General features: G+C 36.8%; 1 protein-coding gene across 1 annotated transcript in view; it reads right to left on the bottom strand.

Annotated features, from left to right (window-relative positions):
- Positions 1 to 19,675, bottom strand: part of STK39 (serine threonine kinase 39) — a 109,216-nt gene that overhangs the window by 17,399 nt on the left and 72,142 nt on the right. The window contains exons 14-15 of the mRNA XM_010569501.1: positions 5,998 to 6,050; positions 4,027 to 4,095 (exon numbers count right to left, since the gene is read on the bottom strand). Coding sequence (XP_010567803.1) covers positions 4,027 to 4,095; positions 5,998 to 6,050 — 122 coding nt within the window. The remainder of the gene's footprint in view (positions 1 to 4,026; positions 4,096 to 5,997; positions 6,051 to 19,675) is intronic.

Here is a 19,675-nt window from a genome sequence, read left to right as displayed (position 1 = left end):
TAACCCATCCACAGCCATGTTTTTTTGTTTGTTTGTTTTTATTCTAGATGCCAATTTAATTCCTGTCTACTTAACACAGTAACGGCACCAAATAAAAACGCTATTCTGCCCATGCGCCTGCCGCTCCCCCCCCCAAAATCCCAAACCAACAACCCCCAAACCCTTAGTCAAACTATTATGGCATCTATTGCATTCACACTTCTAAGAAAATATTCAAAGTGTTGATGAAAAAGCTTGCTACTTTCAAAATATGATCTCATTTCAAAATATGATCTATTGGCTTTCCAGCTGGTTCTTCTAAACCCATTAGGCATTTCAGCAGGAAGCTTTTGTTTTGACTGACCAAAAGCTGTTCCTCTGGTTACTAAGTGGATACCTGGGTCTGGCTCCAACACCAAAGACAGATACCCATTTACCAGTAGTTAATGTCTGGTGTATTTAAAAGTGAGGATACATCTTCCATGATGCTCAAGGTATTCAAAGATACTTTTTGACAAAAACACCTAAAACAAAGATACATTAATATAGTGAAGGGCACCTGCACATTTCTTGATGGCATGGATATCAAGGCTTTTATTTAAGCAGTATCCAGGAAGGGAAGTATTTATTTATATATACTGCAATTTAGTAACTGTAAATACACCTTTAGGTTCTGAAATTTAAGCAAGACCTCTAGAAGATTAACTACAGCCCAAGGCTTTGCTGTAATTATATGCACATTGTATACACCCACTGAAGTAGGATTGCAACCATGTGATTTTCAACAGAACTGACTGTTGATATGATTTGAGTTTCCTTTATGGTACCAAAAATATAATAAAGCATTACTAGGTGAATGTTTACTAGTTAATATACATATATTGCATATACACACAGAGACATATTTCATCTCAAAATGTATTTTAAAAATACTCCAGATCTTTCATATGATTTAACATAGCTATTTCAGTACTGCTATAAAAATACCTCATCAGCTAGATACCTACATATAAGCTCCAAGATTCATCCCCCTCTGCAAATGCAAACTCTAGTCTGCTTTTAAACAAAATTCTCTGCACTGATTCCCTTGATCTAGGGACTCCTATGAAACAATGTTACTTTCAATAAGAACAGAAAGCAGTCAATCGTAGCCAGAGCTGAACATGCAAGATGGGATTTTCGCTTTTCTGCAGAACAGGTAGCTGAACTTATTGCTTATCAGAATGGAAATCTTCCTGGGAAGCCTGTGTTAAGTGAAGCAAATCCAGCAACACTCAAAAGGTGAAGCGTGTTGATGCTTAGCAGCAAATTCTATAGAACTTACATGTCAGCTGGTCCCCACTAACAGCTTCAGCTCACATATGCCACGGCCATACTTTCCACAACAGCTTTTACTGACTCCTATTCAAGTGTCCTTTCAGAAAATCAGCTCTTACGCCAACAAATTGTTGAGTTCAAGATAAGCACAGGTATTTTCACCTTTCTTTTCTCTCCCAGCCTCTACATGTTCCAATATCCATTAAAAGAAACTACAGAACAACTTTTATGAGACTAATCTCAGAACTTTGTTTTCATTCAGGTTATAGAGGCTGAATTTCTGCATGCTTCAGCTGAAAAGTGAAAGGTAATTTATCAGCTGCTTTCAATCTGGAAGCTAATGGATTCAGTTCTTCTGGTGAAGAAGGTTAACCAAGCTCTTCTATACTATTCCCCTCTTCCTATATAGGAAGATTTTAAACCCTTTAATTTCAAGTGAACAAGGTGGCAAAATCATTTTACACAGAAAATTAGTTTTGTAAGCAGATTACATTTTCAGCACCATGTGCTCTCTTATATGACCTACTGCTTTAAACTAAGGGTCTGAAATATTTCTTAGGGACTGCACTGCTACAGTGAAATTCTGAAATTTGCAATAATCTGCTTGCATGCAAGTTGTTTTATTCCATGCCTGTAGAACATTTAGACAGTTTTCCCAAAGCAAATCACAAACATATTCTAACTTAAGTCCAACTTTAATTTTTTTTAATAAAAAGTAAAATCGCATTTCGCAGAACTTGTCTTTCAGTAAAACATGAAATCTAAAGTCATTTTCTAGGAAGATAACCATGTCCAAACATATCTGAGAACTTGAACAACTTCATGGGTGAAGCAGACACAAGTGAAACTTATAGTACAAAGTCATGCAAGAATTTGTGCCTGTGGAACTTGAGGTAAGTTACAACATCACAGAAAAATGAACATATAAATTCATTATAATGAATAAAATTAAATTTAAGTTGAATGCTTTCATTATATACAAGAAATATGATTTCCTTACTTTTTTTTTTTAATACTACAATAAAAAGATAAACAGGAAAGAACAGAAAGGACCATCATCATAGGGCTAAAAATAAAAGTCTGATGCAATTCAAAGCAGGAACAAAGCAAGGAAATAAACTTTTATTATTAACTAGACAGTGTCTCTAACCAAGCCTGCTAGGGAAAACCTTACTTATTTAAATATTTGTGCTGCTTCAAGGACCAAAGTCACATCACTAAAGCCATGAGGGATACCTATCTTCATTTGCCTTTCCCCCATCATTCTCCCTGAAAGATGATAACAAATCCCATTCACGGTGCCATTCCCACAGAAGTACTGGCAATTTGCATTGGAAGAGGACTTTGCAGCAAAGGGAAGAGCGAAGAAGGGAAAAGGGGACTCACTGGGTCCCAGCAGGACTTGCACTGCAGCATCGTCAGCCGTGACTCTGACTTCTGTGCAACACAGACTGCCAGCTGACTGTCCAGGCAGGTGGGATAGCCAACAGATAACAACTCTTCTCTTAGCCAGAACAAACCTATCTATTTATTATTTCTAAATGAAGTAAGGTATCTTCTGACAATGAAAATTCTAACAAAAACATCATCATCAGTACGGTAATGACATTTTTCATACTGGATGTTTAAAAGGCAGCAAACTAAGGCCAAGCTATCCCTCTCCCCTGAACCCATATAGTAACAGCACAGAAGTGACTGTAAGAGAAGAGTGCCTGGTAGCATGTACCATCTGAGAACCTCCCCTAAATACTTTTTCTTCAGAAATTAAAATAAAAGCATAGGTAGGCCTTTTGTTTCTTAGATCAGCTAGAATTAACCTGTCTTCTCAACATACGAAAGCGAAAGTACTGGGTTCTCTCTGAAACACTTTAGCTAGCCTACAAATGCACTGAGAATGTACTTAGATAATCTTCCAGGCCAGTCACATGAACTTTTGGATTTGTAAAACACTGTCCATATCATTGAGGAGTTTGGTAATGATATCTGAACCAATTGATATGAACTTCTTTGACTGCAATACAAAGATTGATTTGCTAGTATTCCTGGTGTCAGTTCTCACACATTTAGCCATCTACTAGTGCCCCTCTGATTTTGGTAACTATGTATCTACTGGTCTTGAGCAACCAGAAGAAGAGAAGGAACTGCAGGGAAATAAGCACTTCCAAATTAATTATTTTTGCCAATCACTGAATTTCATTTAAAAAAAAAAAATTACTGAAGCACAGAATAGAAAAATAGAGAAGCATCTTTCCTCTCAGCAGCCAGAAAACATTTCTGATTTTTTTTTTTTTTCCATAGAAATAATATCTCTAGGTGCACTTTTCATAGATCCTGAACTCTGGCTTGCTTCTGCTTCCATGAACCCGAGCAGAATACTTACTAACTTCAGAGCTGCCAAAGCACACTTTGCAAAATCCTACCAAAAAAATAATTTTATTGTTAAACAAAAAAAATTAAGTTAGCATAAAAATGATCAATCTTTGAACTGTAAATAATCCTTCAGGAGATCTATATTATATCATCCCTCTCAAACCACTAAAGAGTTCTGACTTCCAAAAGCAATCCTTGGACTGGTATCAAAATTGGCTTGTTGATTGAACTATGCATATATGAAAGCAAAATTAGAACAAAAAGGATTTTGTGAAAACCAGCATTAGAGAAAACATTTTTCACATCCATTTAACACAAACTTGTCACAAGAGCGTAATTGCAAACAAAAATGTAATTTACCTATAACTACATCATGGCCATCAACCAGGCCTGCAGAGAACAGCTCCTGAGAAACGCCATCTGCTGTGTCTGTCCAAAAGGTGAAATGAATAAGTATGAGAGCCCACAAAAACAACAAGAAGTATCAGTCATCCAATGCAATTTAACAAAAATATATTTTAGTTCCAGAACACCCATGGAGGCAGGCTTGAATTCAAAATTATCTTTAATTAGGAGGAAAAAAGATAATTATCTTATCGGCCTCTGCACAGCAAATCACATGAGCTGATGATTTGATTCATTGCAAACCCCCTACAGACCTTTCCTGGCCACTAGCATTTCTCCTCTATTATCTAGCTACATACTCCTACAGTTTACAAGTTCAGTATCTTCACAACCAAGAAAATAAACTATGTTTTGGTGTGGTTTTCACTGTTTTCTTTATCCTCTCCATTGTTCTGCATATCTAGACAGCGATATGCTATATAGGCTTTCTTGTTTGTTACCAGTGGGGCAAAGGAGTTACATGAACAGTCATTATTTTGAGCTTTAGGCTTAAAATAGCTTTTAAGTACTGTGACCCAGGAAATTAAGAGCTTTGGATCGATCTTCCATCAATTGGTGTACCCGAGTGTGTTAATTCTTAAGTTCATGTAACTAGTACTTGCTCCTGGATAAAGACTTTAGAAGGCTTAGAGGTAAGTAGGAAGAAACAGCAGGAACAAGCCCAAATTCCAGCTAAGTCTCAACTGTACTATCGCCTCAACACCAAATATCTGCATGGAGCACATGCTTTGAGACAGTTACACAAAATTGCATCATTTCCTCAAGAAACACGCACAGGTGAAAAACAATATAGCTGAGCTAGCTGCAATTTCTGGAGAGCTCTGGAGATGAGAATCATAGCTGCCTTCTGGCTGCCTCAGTGATTGACTATGAGGAACAGTCCTGGTATGTCGTATCCTCTATTTTTTGACCAAGTAAGAATTCTGAAAGGGCTTATGTAACTGCTTAGAGTAATTCTTTCAACAAGTGAGTAAACCAGGATGCTCTGTGCCCAGTTAAGTAAGAGATCTCTTTCATTATTACCCACTGCCAAAATCAATGAGAAATGGAGGTACACAACAGAGACTATATCCATGCACAGAACTACTGCACATGAAAGATAGTATGATTTATAGGAAGAGAGACACCTCTTCCAATCTGGATTCATTTTTAGCAGAAGCTCTTTGAAGGCTATTCTAAATACAGTAAATACTGACTTCTAAGAAATATGAAATGCGTTCACAGTTCAAAGGGTTGCTATTTAACAAGGATAATACCTTCTTAGTCAACATATGAGCCTCCTGTGTATTTTATCCCAGTAATACTTGGTTTTCTTCAAACGAAAGTAAACTTTAAAAGTTCTTACAACTCTTAGCACTGGAAAGCCAATACAGTTCTACAAGCATGCAGTAGAGTTTAGAGTTTCAATGCCAGAATTTCTTTTCTGGTGATAATACCAAATCTAGAGATGGAACTCAACTTTCAGCTGAAGACAGCACTAGAAAAATGGTGTGTCCTTCATACTTGTTAACAGAACTTCTTTTATTACAAAGGGGAAAGAAACTCAAATATTACCACCATCACCACATATGCTTTTATGGCTACTATATTCCATTTCCTACAATGTTTTCCAAATGTGAAAAAGGAAATTCTAAAGCTGTGAATATTACTATGCAAGATCTTATATACCACATAGATCATTTCAATAAGACATGAAATTGATAAAGTATACTGTGGATCAAGTCTTCTAGTATATACTATATATTATGCAACCTTGCCACTAGAATTTACACATATCTGCTATTCTTGTTCAAGTGAAGTTCAATATAAAGCTCTGCACAGTAGGAAACATTCCAGAGAGGTAGTTTGTATTAACCATAAGCAGTAATCAATTTCTGAAATCTCTTATTGCTCAAAAAGGTAATAATTCAATTGAAGGAGCCTTACCTCTGCCTGGAGTAAATTCAAACCGTATGTCATTAAGTTCTTTCCTGGAGTTCCTGAAAAACATTCAGTGTATACATTAAAATGTAATGAACAACAGAACTATACCCAAAGAATACCTATGGCATTGACAACCGCATTTTTGTAGCATGAATTTCCTCAACTTGAAAGAGACTGCTCTCCCAAAGCACCCAGACTGGAGACACTCCACCGCATTTTCATGTCAGTATTTTGGGAAAAACTAGCAGAAAGATATGCTTAAGCTGAAAAATGCCTTCAGTAACCTAAAGGATAAAATAAGGTCCTCTGATAAATATTTTCCTTTTCATCTTCAAAAGACACTCTGCCGTACTGGCTCTCCTAGTTCAACACAGCCTGAATCGTATGCATTACCTCTTCTCCTCCAAGAGTAACAAAATATTCACTTGGACTTAAAGCTCCCTATTTGAGATCACATGTATACAGATGCTTGTTTAAGAGACAAAGTATCTAGCAAAGGTTAAATGCTGAAAAGCAGTGTTTGATGCACTGTGTTTATAAAGCTGTTTTGAAATGAGTAACTTTCACTGACCACCATTGTCTCAGCAGTGAGGTTCTATCTACACATAAAATAAGCAGCAGAGTGTGAAAGCCAAAGGTTTTCTGCCTTCCCATTTGCAATAAACAGTGCTTTAATCAGTTTGGTGGATGACACAGTCATAAGGGACTTAATACCTATGTTAAAGAATTCCTTTACAGTCTTATACTATGCTCCAAACCTCCATTCCTTGCATGTTTCCAGCTTCAGTTTTAGTTAATAATTTCTACCATCAATAAAACATCAGCCTCTTTGCAAAATAGATGTCCATCTCATTTTTGGAAATGGCAAGCTGACCGAGCATAGGGATGAACTTAATTGCTGTAGCACACTCTTTTTCCAATGAATAGCTCAATCCACTTGAAAAAGCTAATAGCAACAAAATGTGTTTTGCAGTCCATTATTCTTCTCCTCAGCAAGGAAACTATGCAAGCTCATATAGGCAGGCATACTCAGCTGTGACTTATAGCTGTTATCACTTGCTAAATACTTACACAGATATTACAGAATCAAAAAAACAGCAACATGCAGGAATACAAAAACCAAAATGATTGGCAACACAGACAAAAGCAAGATAGCAAATCCTGAAAAATAAGTATGCCACATGCAGTGTTTAAAATGAAAAGTACTCATTTACTGAATATACTGAATACTTCAAAGCTGAAGGAGTTTCAGGTTCCCAAAATTCTACTCTAAATGAAGAACTATGGGAGTTTAAGATCACCAATACAAAGCTGCAGATAATGCAGCTAGCCAGGTACAGTTATGAGGCTGATTTACTTCTGTTGTAGAAATCTGCTGCCATTATATGGAATATTGCACTGTCAATTTTTATTAAACAGAGAATTGGTATGAATCTCAGTTCTTTCTTTTTCTCCCCCCTCCTAGAAAATCCTGGATGGCTTTCTGTTTAAAAAAAAAAAAAATAAAAAAAAAAATCAACACATGATCCATCTCTGGGCTCCCTTTTGACAATCCACTTCCCTTTGCTGAAATCTATTATATCCAATGAACTTGTTAAAACTGTTGCTTTCCAACAACGGGAACTTGCACAGAAATTTAGCATTCTTCTTAAATAAGATACTTTTTGACTGAATGTGGGATGCAGCTCAGACTTGGATACTCATTTCCAGCACACACTTTTGAAGAAGCAAATCAAGGGAATAAAAACCTTCTCTCACACCTTTGCAGAGGTAAACCAGAAAGTTTTGCTTCTTATTAGCAGCTATAGCAAATTGCTCCAGCCTGCATATCTTTTCCCACATAGAGTCAAACACTAAAACCAGCTGAGAAGTAATTCTGAAGGTTTTGCACTCTTACAGTTATCTATCTAGAAACTAATACATTAGGCTCTCAGGTTTCATCTTCCCACAGACCTCCCATAAGTAGAGCATCCACCATATAAAAAGGCACTAAGTAATTATGAACTCTCATGAAAATTACCAGCTTTCCAACAGACTGATACAGCTATGTGAAAGACCAGCTGCTCCCAATACAGACTCTTTCCTCAAGCAGGATGCAAATGGAGCGTATTCTAGTTTGTCTCCAAATTGCAGAATGACCCAAATGGAAAGTTAAGGAGTCAAATCTGTCTATTTAAGTGAAGGTGAAAATTCAAGGAAGGGTGATATGTATTCAGTGATCCAACTTTGCTCTCTGGACTTGTTACACTCTGAACTATTTAGAGCTTAGGATGCTGCTGCTTTCTTCTTAATGGTACACTACTATTCAGGAAAGCAAAACAAAGGAAGTTTGGCAAGATTAATTTGCTAGAAGCCTGTAAGTGCTTTTGCTTACGGTTCCATTACCTTCCAGACATTTATTGATTTCCATAAATTATTTATTCCATTATATATTCCACCAAACAGAAGATGCACTCGAGTTCTCCCCTAAAAGCTGCTCATGCTCTTCTCCAGTCTTCAGACACTTCTCTGGTTCTAGTTAGTGTCACTGTTACTGCAAATTAGTTTGATAGTTCCCTTGATACACTTTGGTGACAACTGTTTGGATTTGTTGATTTATTTGTAGGCAGAGTTTCCAAGCAGCGTTTCATTTGTTCCATTGGAGTTCTCTTTTTACTTACATCCATTACACTCTTATCATGCAGCAGCACACACAGACTTTATTTCTGCTAAATAGAAATAGGATTTGAAGAAAGGCACTTAGTATCTTTGTGATTAATAATTTTATCTTCTTCATCATTTCTTAATGGTCCCTAGTTTCTCTAATGCATTTGTGAAAAAGTTATTTCTATTTTAAAATGCAAACACAGACCTTTTTGCCATCTCTTATAATACCTCTTACTTGCTTCTTGCTCTGTGCCATTACAGACTAATATACCTTGATTATCATGGATAAAAACAGCCTATATCTTTTAAAAAGTAGTAAATTTTAAATACTTTTGTGCATTCTAGCACACTGCAGTTTATTAATTTCCTGCAGGTTGCTTTTCATTATGCAGTCACCTCCAGCAGGAGGAATTCCACAGAACTGCTTTAAATAAGGGTGACACCAAAGCACACCATGCTAATGCATTTTGGCAGCCATCTTTCTTGCAAAGTAATTGCAGAATTTTAAACTTTACACTTTATGAAGGCATATTTTGCAAATCTTCATTATTATTTTCTTTTCATCAGGACCACTTGATGTGTACACTCAGATTGCTAGGTCTGATTTTCTAGGGAATAATGCTTCCTCAAAGAACCAGAAAAAGCACATTGGCCAACTTCATCACTTAGTCCCCCACCTATAAACTTAGACCAGCCTGTCATTACAATATGAAACAAAGATGCTCTGTTTTGAAGGAAATGATTTGCAGAACAATGCTGATATGTACAAAAATCAGGATTAGAGAATAAACAAATTATGCAGCTGTTCAGATTGACATGGTTCTACTGAAAAAATCCTAAGACATGAAAGAGATTTCAGGCATTCGCATTTAAAGACAGAGCCTTTCCAATAATTACCTAATGATAGCGTAATTCCTGCCAGAGTCAATTAGCTGTGTTCCACACACTTGACAAAAGATCTACATTGTTGAATTAGAATAGGAAATTATGTTTATGTAATGACGCAACCGTAAATTGGAGACATTAAATGTCATTACTTCTTTTGTCCTTAAACACAGAATGTCTATCATGTAAGTGAGACTCAAGAAAATTAGATATCTTAGAATGAAACTTAAAGTCTAAGTCATGCTGGGATAGCTTGATTATGTATCAAAGCAGCAGATTTTAATTCTTTTTTTACTACTACTTCCCCCCCCTCCGCCTCCCCCAGATTTATCCACCATTTCTTATGCAGAGTTATCCAAAACATCAATTTCTATTTCCCACAAGCTTCAGCTCCATATAGCCCTTAGGGAGAGTCTGTATTCCTGGATGAGATGCATCTTACCATAGCTAAGTAACTGTATATACTTCCTTCCCAAAACAATAAAAAAATTCTCAAATAAGGTAAGCCAAAAGAAGGGTGTGTGCACGTGTATAAGAACACACAGGTTTTGTCTCTGCATCACTTGCTGAATTTTCAGACTTCAGGCAGTCAATCATCACACATGGTTTACAAAGACTGATATATGGAGCTGAATGTCCAAGAACACAGGTGATAACAGAATGGTAATCAACAAAGCTGACTTGTGAAACAGTATGGAGTACATATACATCACATGGAAACTGCATCATTTATGGCTTTTGATTAGTTACAGCAGAAGCAAGATTCCCTGATTTTTTTCATTCTCTTCTTTCAGATGGATTTAGAAACTATAAATCACAGGCACTTCCCCATCACCACCTGTTCCATCACTACATCACGCAGACAGCGAGCACTGTCTAGAGTACACTACAGGCACTGTAGATGTCCATGCTTTCAATCAACGGTCACTTACTTCTGCTGGCATTTCACAAACAAATCCCCTTCCATGAAACTTCATTTATTTTCTTAATCAAATATTACTTTTTAATTCAACTGTTTAATCATCCTTTCCCATCCCTCCAATGGAAAACCAATCCAAAATCTTAGTTCTCATCATCCCCATTCTTGTCCACCTGCATATCTAAAAGTACATTGCTCTACACCAACATTATCCATCTTGGATGCTAACCATCCTTTTCACGGGTATATAATTTTTCTGTATTATGGCTATCCAGTCTTAACAAGGCACAGAAATATTCTCTACTATTTCTATGAACTGACGAGTGGAAGCAGCGAAAGATAGTGCTCTCTTAGAGCAACGAGTATTCACTCTTATTAGCCTATTTCCTCACCACTGAACCTATTTTAACAGACTCCAACATACAGATGCTGCAGCTCTGGCCTGGGGCACATTCTATCTTCTCTCTCACTTATTTTCCCATATTTCTGCATGATTACAATTAAATATATGTATTTATATATAAGTGCATATATATATAGATGAAAGAAGAGTTATATATCTATATCCATCTCTCTCTCTATATATATCTTATTTCTATCCTCTTTTTCCTGAGCTCTAGTTGAACATGGAGGACATTACCAGTCAAGGAGAAATGAAAACATTTAAAACAAACAAACAAACAAACCACAATTAAAAAACAAAAGCTATATTTTAGGGTATGGTCAACAAAATACAAGCTCTGCCCAGGCAAGGGTCCTTGGTTTGCCCATGTGGGAAGTAGTTAAGAGGCCAGAGTGCCTGCACCATTTGTTGCCTGTAAAAGGGACGCTCCGTGCACTTTCAGGGCCTGACCAGCATTGAGGAGGGCCATGGTCCAATTAGCCAGATCATAAGTAAGAAAGCATTCTCAGAAGAAAGTCAGAAGAACACTTATTTCTTCCACCCACTTTTCAGATCATGACTAGTTATAACTCAGCAACAGAACTGAACTACATGTTAAAAAAAAAAAAACCTGCATAAAGTGTGTGCTCCCTAAAATTGAAAACTTTGTCCATGGCTAGTTTTGTCAAACTCGAACAAGTCTGGCTAGTGGAAGAGACAAGAGCAGAATGCATATTCTCCTCTGGAACCAGAAGTAAATTAGTCTTCAACTACAACTGTAGAAACTTTATTACAAGTGGCACCCTTCACCAACCAGCCTTTCCTCTCCCCATACTCCTAACAAGTGCTATTCCCACCAGAACAGAATTTCCCCCCACCATCAGGGACTAGTGACACTGGCCAAGTCTAAGTCAGTGTGCTTTAACAAAAAACACACACTGAAAATAAACATCACACTTATCACACTTGTACAAAATTTAGGTCTCACAGATGCTCCTCCCCTCCAAAATCTGAACTGCATTGAAACTACCACAGAAGCAAACGAATTTAGAAAACAAGACAGCATAGCTTAAGAAGCAAGGGCAAGCAGTACAGTATTTGCACTGCCTCACTGCAGTTGCTGGTGTAATTAAAAACACAAAAGCATTTAAATGACTTGCTCATTTAGACTGCAGAGAAAGAAGATCACATCAAAATAGAGTGGACTAATCAGAGTGATAGGTACATTGTACATCCTAGAGCTGTACTCATCCAGTTTTCATTCTACATCTCTGGGGCAAGATCTTTCTGTGTAGAATGCAAGAAATACAATTGAGGGAAAAACACAGAAGACTAGGGTTTGTAGGTTTATTTAAAGAAATTTTGCTTACATTTTTTTCCTTGCTATTCAAATGTTGGAGAGACAAATGTTATTTGGCCACACCAAATGTTATTGAAATTCAAACGGTCATCTTCCTTCTCACAATAACTTGTCACCCATTTCTCACTTTCACATGCTTAGGGCAAGTTAAACATGGTACCCTTTGTAACCTAGCTTTTATAGCATTAGTTTATTCCACAAGTCTTGTATTTTTCAGTCAGTGCCCTGTATTACACATGGAGAAAACTGGTCACAGTAGCAATGAAAGAGATGGAGACAGCACCACTCCATGAAAATAACTATGAGTTTACTTTCTCAGTGGGCAATAACTTATTAAGGAAAAAAAAAAATAAATTTCAACAGCAGAATTTACTTTGTGGCAAGCTATAGAGCTTGATTCAAGAAAAATCCTGATTAAGTGTACCCCTTTTTAAGTATTCTTTATTAAATACCTGTACTGAAGATATGTAGTACCTGCTTCTAATCTCAGTTTTGATTAATTACAACTTTGTTTCAACTGTATTTATAGAACACAGTTAATAGACACAAAACAGTGAAATGCAAACTGGCACTTTACTTTTACCATTGCAAAGAGGATGTGGGAATAGAATCTTTGAAAGAGAATGTATCCATTGGCCCCAAATTCAAGGTTTGGCCTGGCATCCAAGTATTCTATCCCTTTTACTTTCCTTGCCTTGCAATTTTCTTACGTTTGAGCTGTGGGAATTTATCCATTCAGCTAGGGCAGAGAAAGCAAGAACACTCTCCTACCCCTACAAAAATCACAACCCCTGCCCTTTTCTTTTTCTTCTGAAGCCATGGTACCCTGCACACACAGCAGAACCAAAGCTGTAATAAGAGGAAGTCTGTTTATTAAGGTAATTTTGTGAATCAGAACTTTAAAGCTCCTGTGGGATCACATAAACACAACAGAAGAGAGCATTTACTGTAAAAAAGCATTAGCCTCCTGAAGATTCACCACACATTTATGTAAATCCCTTTCTCTCTAACACTTCCATGCTCAGTTGTCATTTACTAATCAATATCCAGGCTCATCCATTACACATTACTGTACTATCAAGAGCAGATCATGTCTGTTCAGCATTGTGGAGAGAAATGGTTCTTCTCAACTTATTTTTAATGACTTCAGGTCAATACTAGATTAAATAGAAGGGCATTTCCGTTAATTTTTGGTAGGAGCAAAATAGATGTTTGAAGTCTGCCCTGCTTCCAGATTGCCACCAAGTAGAATGGGAGTAAAATCTCTCTGTATTAGTAAAATGTAGTCCTGAAATATACAGTTCATTAAAACTTTACCATTTACTTCAGTGGTTCTGCAAAAACTCCATGAATTTACAACTTATCCCCCTCCATATACATTACTGGAAAAAGGAAATATGTTTAGCATATGATGCTTCAAGATCAAGTTATAAGACTCAAAAATTAAGTATACAAAACACTGCCACTACCATTTAATCTTCACGTGTTCTTCGGTAAAGAGCAGATCCCTGAAATGATGCAACACGCTTGTTAATCACTATACTTCAAGAAGATGCAACAATACTAATGGCAAAATGCAGCCAAATGATGCCTTCACGTCTGAAAACAGCTGATGTCACAATGAAACATTGTCATTTGGCCGTTAAGCTGTTGGAATGAGAAAGCAGTTACCTCTTAAAGATTTACCATCTGTATGCCATCTACCATACAGAAAAGGCAAGTGTATATTACAAAAAGCCGCCACCAACCGAACTGTTTTGGTCACAATTACATCAGCTAAGAACACTGTCCACAGCTCCAGGGTAGTCGACAGCTCCTCCAGCAAGAAAGGACTTTACAATAGTTGTATCCACAGACCAGTCTCAAGTTGCTTAAGACTTAAAAGGTCAAGTTGCTTAAGACTTAAAAGGAATTAGAGTGCTTTCAATCTAAAAAAAATGGACAGGATATGATAGCAAAACTAAGAAAATGCACAAGTTGTGCAATAAAAGAAACACAAGAAAACTAGCTGAAACACACAAGTACCACCAGGCAAGTCTGCAAAACTGTGTTTATCATTTTAGAAGTGACATACAAACATTAAGTCCTTCCTCTCCTCATTCCTTGACATGGAAGTGTTAGAACTAGAGATATTTTAGATGCATCTATACCTAAACATGCTTTTAAATATGGTCTTCTCTCTTTCTGCAGCTGCTGATGCCAGAAGCTAAATTAAAATAACGTTATAAGCCCTTCAATTTTTTTCCTTTTTATATTCATTCCAGCTAAGTCAAACAGCAAACTCTGGAACAAACAATATTTTTTTTACCTCAATTCTCAGTGACCCATCTCTCCACATAGGCAGTGAAAAGCAGTATTCACTTGCATCATCTTTTTTGAGGCTCACACTTCCAACATGCTCTCATATATCAGCACACAGAAACAACTTAGGCAAAGAGCTATCAGTTTTGTTGCTGCAGAGAGGGCAATATTAATCATAAGTTTTTTCCGTAAAATTACTCCTGAATTAGCACAGAAGTTTTTTAAAATGCAGTGGTAAAGATTTAACTTGTGAAAAGCATCAATATTTTTAACAAGTACTTGAAATACAATGAAGGGCAGCACACAGTTCTACTGAGAATTTATTAATGTGGTAAAATCTCAATGCTTGGTCAAAACCAGAAGTGATCTAAAACTGACTTGTTCCTAGAAAGAACTTGAGTTAAGTACAGATTACATCAATAATGTTAAAAAACAATCACCCTGAAGTATTCAAGTAGGAGCATTTCAATAACAGAGAGGACAACTGCCATGCATATACTTTGATCGCTTTGTTAAAGATTACAGCACATTGTGGTTATAGCTGCCTTTCTTGGATTTGCCAACAGTTTAACTTACCCCCTCCAAGTATATCTCTGAAAGATCTCTGTATTTCTTGATACCAAACATTGTTGATCAGTGCACACTTTAAGGAAGTCAAACCTGTATTAGCTGCATGACTGAAGTGATACACCATCTGCCTGACTGATAAGAGATACCAGAGCAACTAACAGATTAAACACACAAAAGCTTACTTTGTATGCTTCTGCATGCCTGGTGCACAAGAAGAGAGATTATAACCTGTTAGTCCAGTGACAAATTCTCCAAGTACAGCGTTGTAAAATGGCCACAATGCTTGAAGCAAAATTTCAGTTCTTTAAATCAAGAAAGTGTGAAAGGCAGATCATTGCCAGGAGGCTAGGGGTACTTCAGAATAGAGCTCTAGAAAAACGATTTCATTTATGAAATCAAGACAAAAGACTTGCAGCAAGTTCTACAGGATTATGGTGTTGGTTTTTTTTTTTTATGTAATTTTTTTTTTTAAGTCCCCAGTGCACAAAACAGGCTTTGAGGGAAGACTCAGAGAAACCTTCTGCCTTATCCAAACCAAAGAATGTTTTAAATATGTTGAATCAACAACTCCCTGGATGGGTGCATCCTTTCAATGCCACTGGCTCAGAGTTTTTTACTCCTGATGGTCTATCAGTACATTACCATCACAGTCGAAGGAGACTTGTAGGTAAACCAGAAAGACATCTGAGCCACCATAAAATTATTTCAATCTGCATATCATCCATCTAAAATTCATGGATCCCAACTAGCTTATCAAGAAGAGTGGGAAGCATGGCAAAAAGTCTAAGCTTTGTTTTAAAATATTCAAAGGTTTCATCTAGTTTTCCTGTCACGGGCCAAACTTTCTCAAAAGTAGCTTTACAATAAACAGACTTCACCAGCAAAGCCTGCTCAGACGTTAAGTTCTTGTCCCACCTCTGTCCCAATGCACTTCTTGTGGCCATTCCCTGGCCCCACTACAGCAGCAATGACAATTGCTTTGCAGAGCAAAACAGGATCAATGAAATGAGTTCAGTTAAAATTTTGCCTTCTCCTCAAAAATATCAGAAGTCACAAACCAGCCAACCAAAATCTGACTGCTTTATAGTGACCCAATAGAGTCCCAGAAACACCCCTACCAGCGCAGTGGAAAGACAGAGAACCACAATACTAAGTGGGAACAAGCAGCCAAAACAGACAAAATTCTTTAGAATTGTTTCAACCCCACCAAATGTACTACATCACCACATTCACAGGCAACTCTAGAGCAGATGGATGAACGTGAAACAGTGTGGCCTCTCAAGGTAAATGTGATGTCTTTAAAACTATTAGAAAAATAACTAATTAGAATTAAATTTTGAATTATCAAAATGTAAGCAATATTACAGTTGACCATAAACATACATACCATTAATAATACAAATAAACTTCTAACACTGAGGTTAATTCAAGCTTTAAACTATTTCCTTTAACATAAAGGAGGTTGGGGCTGGTGTTCGGGTTTCTTTGTTGGTTTTTGTTCCCCTTCTTCTTTTATTTCTTTTGTAAATAATACAAGAAAAATTCAGAAAGGAATAAAAAAGCTCTAATGATTTTAAAATTACAGTATCAGCAACATCCCCAAATGCAATTGCCTGCATAGTTTATACCCACAGCTGTGCAGGTTAAATGCCTAATTCCTTGTCATCTAAGTATTTAGACATGCAAATCTTCTTGATAACCTAAATTTAATTAGCAGAAATAATATATTGACTCCTTGGTTCAATAATTATCAATTTTACATACAAAAGTTGTTTTGATATACAAATATACCAGTTATCTATTAAATAAGTGATGGTATAGCAATTGCACACTGGATTATTTAGGTCATAATTAAAATAAATTTTTAAATGTTTAATTTATTTTCAATAAAAATACAGAAAGGCATAAAAACATCCTTAAGTAGTGAATAAGAAATACATAATTACCATTTTTAAAGAGTAAGCTTTGAAGGAAATAATAGAGGTACAAACGGAAAGCAGGATTAAAATCAATAGTTTAATCAAGGGTTCCTGCTTACTGATTTCAGTCATGATTTAATCATGATTAAACGGGTTATTTAAACAAAGTCTCCATGCTGTGAAAATAAAATTCAGTTCAGTAAGCATGCCCCCACACCTCCCCAATTGCCAGGGCAAAACCTTAGAGGTGATGGCAAAATAAAATATAGGACAGTGCTCAGTACTGTAATCACAGGTACATTTATTTCAGGAATTCTACAAATGGTTTAGTTTATGATGTTTGTTACTGGATCAATTCCCAGCCTATCGAGAAGCCTGTTACTTTCCAGTTGTAAGTCTACCACACAGCTGGGAGTTTGTTTGTGGATTTTGTCATTAACTACACTGGAGAACAGAAGCCATTCTAAATAGCAAAAATGATGAGAAATAACTGCCCTGGGTGAAGGATACACATCAGCCCCACTTTTTACAAAAGAGACTGGAATGCTACAAGTTTTTTAAGATATTAAAAATAACTAGGAAAAAAACAGAAAGAAAGAGAATTGAGAATTCTGGGTTATGGTACTCAGCCAATTATCAAACTCGTTGCACCTCTAGCCAGAACAGATTTATTTGGGGGTTTGCTTGTTTATAGGTTGTTTTTTTTTGCTCCTAAAATCTAAGCCTCAAACTTTAACACATAAAAGTAGTTCTACTGGATACCTCCAGCCAAGTATGTTTTTTCTGTAACTTTACATGTAATGAATTTTGTAAGAAAGAGGTCAAAAAACTCAGGCCTACGTGAAAACTGGAAGATTAGCACTTGAGCTTCAGCTCAGACTAGTGAGTGATATCTCATCATCTATGTTCTGACACGCAGAGGAAATCACATTTCACTTAAGTCCTAACAACTCTTCTGCTGTAGTGCAGCATAGGCAGCTGCCTCCTACTAGCTACCACTTGGACCTGTCATTCTGAATTGTATCTATCTGTCTGTCCAGCTCCCCAGAAGATATATTCCTCAGAAAGGATCAAATGACACAGAGTTTCAAAGTGTGATAAACCAGCTATATTAGCTGAAGAAATGTTTTTGTAAGACATGCACAAATGTTTATCTGTAAATAACGCTATCAGAGTGCCATTACATACAATTCTGCCTTAGCATTCTCTCTACACACTATTTTAAATAAGATGCGCAATAATGTAACGGAAGTATACCATTTGCCAGTGCATCAAGTAAAAATTTTCCATTCGCCCCTTTTGTTCTTCCACAGGCTTAATTAATCTAGTGCGCAGGAACTGTATTGAATTAGGTCCTGGGACATTCCAAATTACCGTCAGTATATTATCTTCCTGTCATAGGAGCTAATTTAACCATCTTAGATTGCTTCAGATAATTTGCAATTCTTAACTATTAACCATTAACAAGCCTCCTAATTTAACTTGAAATGTCTCTGTTATTAATCTAAATAGTCAAACCCTCTGACAGTGACCTTCCTAAATCTGTAACTGTAACAACTTGGTGGTTAGACTGGAAATTTCAAATCACCGGCCATAATTCTCCCCACCCCCTTTCCCCAGTGGCATGAACAGTCCTGTCGGAGGACTAAATCCCAGACAATTGCCTTAAACCTCTCTTTGCAGAGTTCCTGCCAGGGTCTGCTGCCAAGACACACAGTGTGCACAGCCTCACTGGAGAAAATTTGGATTACAGATTTCATTCCCCCCCACTCTAAAATTCCTCCTCTTCTGTGAGGCTGAGGATACAGAAGCATCAGCATTTCAACCTAGCGATTGCTCAGTCTGGGTCATAGTTCCACGCCATGGCAACAGATCAAGCAACAACTGGGAACCAGTATTTTCAGTTCGTTGCAAAATTCAAGCACAGTCTCTCAATTAAACTTGAGCTTTAAAATACTAATGGTCTGTATTAAGTATTTAATACTTGAGCCTGTCTTTCAAAAGCTTTGCATGGAATTACCTAAAACACACTGGTGTTAATTTCACTTCTGCAGCAACATACTCCAAGACACAACAGTGCAAAAGCTAGAAAATAAATTGAAAATTGCAGTCTCCAACTGAAGAAGCAACTCTGACAGTTGACAATATTTTTACAAGTTAGTCCCACTGAGAAAACTACTAAAAGAAAAAGGTATTAAATATAAGTTAAGGACGAAAAATCAGATACTCAAGTTGGAAACCATCCAAACTAACAGAGTTAAATACCAGCACTTGTATAAAGAGTGCCATGGGATTCTTTAAAGGTTATTTCAGAAAGTGAATTGTGCTTCTCATCCACAACAAGGCATTTGCACTCAACAGAGGCTGGTGTTAATTTGGCATTCCCTGCTCAACTACAGAATGAGTCCAACCCCGCTCTGCTTGGGAAAAAATAACAGAACCTGACCATCCAGTAAAAGAATTACTGAAATGTATTGATTCTTCTACCAGAACTCCTCCTTTGGAAAGGTAATTTTTAATTTTTATGGGTACTATTAACCTTTTTTGGAACATACTACTAGGAAAAAAATGCAAAACTATCACCTAAAACTTGATGGATTTTGGTGTAGCATAGCCTCATCGTAAAAGAGGAAAGAAAAAAACAGGCCAGAGAAGCACTTACTGGTTTGTTTGTTTTGGGGTGTTTTTTTTTGGGGGGG

The sequence above is a fragment of the Haliaeetus leucocephalus genome, unplaced genomic scaffold, assembly GCF_000737465.1.
Source record: "Haliaeetus leucocephalus isolate CR32 unplaced genomic scaffold, Haliaeetus_leucocephalus-4.0 Scaffold1, whole genome shotgun sequence".
Lineage (NCBI taxonomy): Eukaryota > Metazoa > Chordata > Aves > Accipitriformes > Accipitridae > Haliaeetus > Haliaeetus leucocephalus.
Note: the sequence above shows the minus strand (reverse complement) of the source record. Positions and strands in the feature narration are given on the sequence as shown.